Source organism: Belonocnema kinseyi, chromosome 9 (genome assembly GCF_010883055.1).
Source record: "Belonocnema kinseyi isolate 2016_QV_RU_SX_M_011 chromosome 9, B_treatae_v1, whole genome shotgun sequence".
Taxonomy (NCBI): domain Eukaryota; kingdom Metazoa; phylum Arthropoda; class Insecta; order Hymenoptera; family Cynipidae; genus Belonocnema; species Belonocnema kinseyi.
The window spans coordinates 8,190,101-8,195,468 of NC_046665.1; the positions used below are offsets into that span (position 1 = coordinate 8,190,101).

Sequence of the window (5,368 nt, forward strand, 5' to 3'; positions counted from 1 at the left end):
CCCCGTTTCAAATGTCCGCGTTTTGAAACCCTCTTAACTAAAAATACAGGTTTTCGCGAATGTGCCTGTCCGCATGTATTTCTGTCTGTAGATTTTTATTTTGTTAGCACGATAAGTTTCGAAAGAATTGGCAAGATGGATTGTCCTTTGGTATACTCTTTTAGTGTGTTAATTGAAAGTTAAGATTCGTTTATAAAACAATTAAAAATCTTATTTGCATCGCTAATGTCAGAAAATTCACGTTTTTCTCGTTCTAAAGATATATCGTTTATCCGATTACGGTAATTATTTTAAACATGGCCTAATTTTTTTGTCTTCACATTTGTTTTTTGAAGTTTAAAAAAAGAAAAAAAAGTTGTTCCCCCTTTTGCCACGTGGTCACTTTATTATTAGGTTCCATACTCCAAACTCTGAGCAGATGTGACCACTCATTTTGGCGCTGCAGTGTGCAAGTTTTCTTTAATTCTGTATTGTTTATGGTGATCTGGAAGCGTAGGTGTTGACCAAGGTTGTGTATGTGTACAAAGTACACTTTACCACGCATGAAATATTATAAAATTATACAAAACATGCACTCTGTGTGACGGCACCATAAGAAGTGACATCTTTGTTGAGTTTAAGGAATGGAACCTGATCATATATAAGCGTATAAAAAAACTGAGAATGAAATTATTTAATTGTTTTACATAGGTTCTGAATCAGTCATTTGTTCACCTTCCCAAAGTCAGTACTGAAATATTACGTAACGTCAATGGGATACCCTTTATTGACTGTTAGTAAAGATTTGGAACATTCTTAAGGTGGCAAAATGGCATCTTACACATTAGTTAAAAATCTAATCACTGACAATATTTTGGATTTAAGCAATTAGTGTACGTCAAATGCTTACATATTTTTCTTTCATTTGTTTTGTATTCTCGTATTTATTATTGATGCACACATAATATTAATTTATATCTTTAATAAATTGATATGTTTACTTTCTTAACTTCGGTGAATGGGCTTTAAAAAATTAACGGTGATTGTTCTTTCGACAATTTTGTTGTAGAATATGGTGTTAAGTTTTCGAGTATCTGAACTGCAGATGCTATTGGGATTCGCTGGGCGAAACAAGTCAGGCCGCAAAAATGAATTACAAACCCGTGCCTTGGAACTTTTGAGACTAAGATCACATCCAGTTCAACTAAAAATACGAGAACTTTATAAAACGATACAGTAAGAGCAACACAAATTTGATTTTTTTCTTATTTATTATTGGGTAAATAATAATTAAGAAATTCACCATATTATAACGGCGCCATCGTTATTTTTATTTATTTGATTTTTAAAAGATTGTTAATATTCTTATAACAACTATTTCAAAACTGACCGTTTATCAAACAATTTTTCTTTTTAGAACTGATCAACTTACTGCCCATCAAACGTATATACAAAGTGGTGGCACAACTGAAAATACAGCAGACCAAAATATGCATTCCCGCAATTATTACACTAGGTAAGTAACACTTATATTAGGACTTTTATGGCAATGAAAAATGAACAATTACAATGTTTACATTCGTAGTTGTTAAATCCTTCATTGACAGGCGCATGTTATGCCTAGAATTATAGGCCAGTGATGCGTTTTCACAGCACACCTAAAAGCCACACTCATTCATGGCGACCACTCACCCGGAAAACCGGGAATTAGCCTTGAAATTTGAGGATCGTCAAAAATCCGGAAAAGTTTTTATATTTGTTTCTAATTTTGTAATAAATATCGTATCGCTCTTTGAAAGAAGAAATTTCGATTTTGCTCAATGCTGCCAACCCTCTTCATTATTAAATCAAAGATCATTTTATATTTATAGTCTGTTCAACAAGAAAGGATCTAGTATTTAATCATTGTTATATTTGATATAAGAGAATTTATTCTAAAGCGGGATGTCTTTAATACCGCAGTTTTTTCTTATATTATTTTTGACAATTCATTTTTTCTAAAAAGGTCTAAATTACCAGCGAAGCTAAACAAAAAACAAAATGTTTATGAAACGTCGTATTTCGAAAACAGCTTTTAAGGATGTGAAAAACTTTCAACGAAGTTTAAATCACTAGATTTGAAATCATGCCTAAAAATCTCTAAAAGCTGCAGTTCGAAATTTTGGAGAAAAGCGCCATTTTCGATAAATTTTAGAACCCTTCAGTCTTGATAAATTTTAATCCACCAGGTCGCATTTTTTTCTTTATTACTGCAACTCTAATATAGAAATTCGTCCTAATGCTATTACGCAATTGCAGAGTGTGTACCGAGCAATTAGCACTTGTAATTTCTCAAAAAAATGAGTGTATATTCTGGACGCTACTATAACGAATTTTAAAATGCAACTTTTTCACAAGTAGCCCATGTTGATACTCCAAGATCTTTTTTTTAGCAGCACTGATTTTCACGAAACTGGAAATTGTGCGTGTTTAGTCATGGTTTGTTTAGTTAGTGTGTGCACATTAAGTATACATATAGCCGATAACTGATGTGCTTCTTTAGTACCTGCCTTGTATAATTTTCATCGCATATTGCCCTTACGAAAAAAACTACTGTCAAACTACTGCTGAACTACGAGTGTAATTACAGAAAATTTCGGTTGTTTTTTCGCGGCCATAGAGAACTACTGAATCGCCTTAAACCCTCGAACGCCTGGACAACTACTGGTTGAACTGCTGGCATAGCTGCTTTTATAAGAAAGTTGCATCGCTTCGATATTGCATCAAGATGTGTATACGTATTCAGTTATTTTCATATTCAATTCTAAGTATGTATATTTTTCGCTCTTCAATTGGAAACTAACAAATAAATAACTATGAATCAAAAGAAGTGTAGCGAAGGTACATTATGTGATAGTTTATGTAATTTGGAACACTATACTAACAGTAAATCGCTAGTTAACCTAAGTGATATAAGTGATGAAGCCTTTACAATCCTGAAATATAGGATTAATATTGAGGATATTGTAAGAGAAGGAACAATGTGTGATTAGCATATATTGTAATCTATACAATAATTGTCTAGCATTAAACGTAACTGCTGTGATCCATTCGCAAAACCTACTACGGTTTTCCACAAGCAGCTAAAGATTTTAAGTTTAGAACCCTGTTAATCTATTGTAAAGCTCCCAACGAGCTTCCAATGAGCGGGATTGAATCCACGGGAGGGGGGAGAATTCCATGAGTGGGGAGAGCCGCCATATTACGATGTGCCATTTGATTATGCGCACGAGCATTTTTGCCGACAAACTATGCATGGAAATATAAACATGTGGGCGCTGCCATGTTTGTCGCGGGACATCAAAAGGTGGCTGACCTCCCCCCTCATTGCATCATCCCCGCAATGACATGCCTAGTCCCTTGTTTCCTATGTCCATGACCACATCCAAATAATGATTCTCCGGCAAGTACTTAGACTACAGATAATTCTAAAGCAGTGTCTTCTTCAACTCCATGTGCGTCATAAGATACAGTTTTTAAAATTGGGCGTCCATCACAGTAAAGATTTACTAGGGTGCTTAAAACTCTTAAAGAGCCTTCATTTAAGTGAGAAAAACTTACTACAGAGCGATTGAAGCAGTCAGCTTTTCGAACAATAGGTAACATTCTGAAGAAGCGCATAAAATGTGTAGAAACTGAATTTGGTTTGAAACTGCCAAGTGAAAGTTTTCAAGAAATGACAAAGAAAAGTAAAGATTTCAAGCAGGTGTTAGAAAATATTGGCGATTAATTGAAATATTGAAAAACGCTCCAAGAAAAAATTGAGTTATTGTCATTTTTACCAAATCATTGGAGCTTGGCAAAAATTAGGCAATGTTTTCACTACACTTGGTATACTCTTGAACAACTAAAAAATTAGAGGAGGTATTTATTTTTTTATTGAAAACATTATGTGGGTGGAGGTATTTATAATAATACTTACATTTATATGTTCCAGACCTTCAAAACAAAGAACTCTGTATTCTTCAGAACTTACCATATCTATTGTTGATTATTATATGGACCAAAAAAATTGTCATCTGTCCTGGTACGAAGCAGTGTCTGACTATTATAGATAATGCAACAGGAAATGAAGAGAAACGTCAAAGGCCACTACTATTATGTAGCATAAAAGAATCATATCCGAATTGGAAAGCAGAAAATCATGAGATTGTCAATATATCAAGCTTGCATAGTTTTAATGAATTTCTCAGAAAATTATTAATTTATTCTACAGAATTATGTACAAGCATGGTATTTTAATAATAACAATACTCAAGCTACTTTGCATCCGTTTTTTATTTACCATAAAAGTGACAAACATACGTTAGATGTAACAAGATTCTGTGTAATTAGCGATACCTTATCACGCGTCGCATGAACAGTATATATAATTTTTAAGAGAAAATTACAGCTTTTATAAAAAAACATTTTCCAGTGATCAAAAAAATTATTTATTTTTTGGATCGAGCACCAACTCAGTACAAGAACAAGTAAGTTTTTATAAAAAGCGATCATGCTAGCTTGTTTTTAACACAAATAATGGTTGAATAATTCAAATGATAAGATTTTGTGAGTGAAATATTTAGATCTGTAAAAATATTTTTGTAAAAATTCTTAACCGATAGTATATGTATCTAGTTTAATTTTTGTTTTATTTGATATATTTCTCATTTATTTATAGCCTTATTAGTTTTAACAAATAGGAGCAGCTGCAAAAAGAGAAGTAACAAGGTCAGTAATAAAGAGGCCTTCTGTTTAACAAATAAGAAATGTCGAAGAAATGTACAAAGCTGCGATTGAAGAGATCGAGGGGGTAAGGTACTTATACTTGTAAATAAAATCAGGATTCATTTTCCCTAGCTATTTATGAACAGAGTTTTTCATTTTTATTATTTATCCATTAGGTTTATATGGGTTCCTTCCAAATAGAGATTCAAAGAAATGTAAACTATTGGATTGCCTAGATATTATAAAGAAAGTAGTCAAAAGAGAACTTGTAAAAAAAATTATTCAATGATTGAAAATAAAGTCATCAGTATTTATTAGCCATTTATTTTAATTTCAAAATGGATTTCTTTTACAACAAAAAAATGTAATTTTGAAACTAACAATCGTTGTTTTATAAATAAAGGCTTAAGTTTACAGAATTCAAAGTCAGTTTTATTGAATTTATAATACGGTATATTTTGACTCCTATTCGCTGAAGATCGTTGAACACAAAAAAGTATGTAAGATTCTATACAATTCAAATATATTTATGTGATTAGCCGTATACCTAAAAGTCGTGAAAACATTAAATTATTTACCAATGTCTAACGACCTTGAAAATTAACTCTTTAACAACTATTATGATTTTAGTCAATAGCAT

The 5,368-nt window shown here is 32.2% G+C and overlaps 1 protein-coding gene across 6 annotated transcripts in view; it reads left to right on the forward strand.

Annotated features, from left to right (window-relative positions):
* The window catches only part of LOC117179438 (E3 SUMO-protein ligase PIAS3), a 191,210-nt gene that overhangs the window by 60,080 nt on the left and 125,762 nt on the right, over positions 1-5,368 (forward strand). For 3 of the 6 annotated variants that reach the window (XM_033371233.1, XM_033371234.1, XM_033371232.1), the window contains 2 exons: positions 1,049-1,215; positions 1,397-1,495. In XM_033371233.1, the coding sequence (XP_033227124.1) occupies positions 1,052-1,215; positions 1,397-1,495 (263 nt within the window). In that variant the 5' untranslated portion in view covers positions 1,049-1,051. Of the gene's footprint in view, positions 1-757; positions 873-1,048; positions 1,216-1,396; positions 1,496-5,368 lie in introns of those variants that run through there. The other 3 variants (XM_033371237.1, XM_033371236.1, XM_033371235.1) reach the window with 2 other exon arrangements.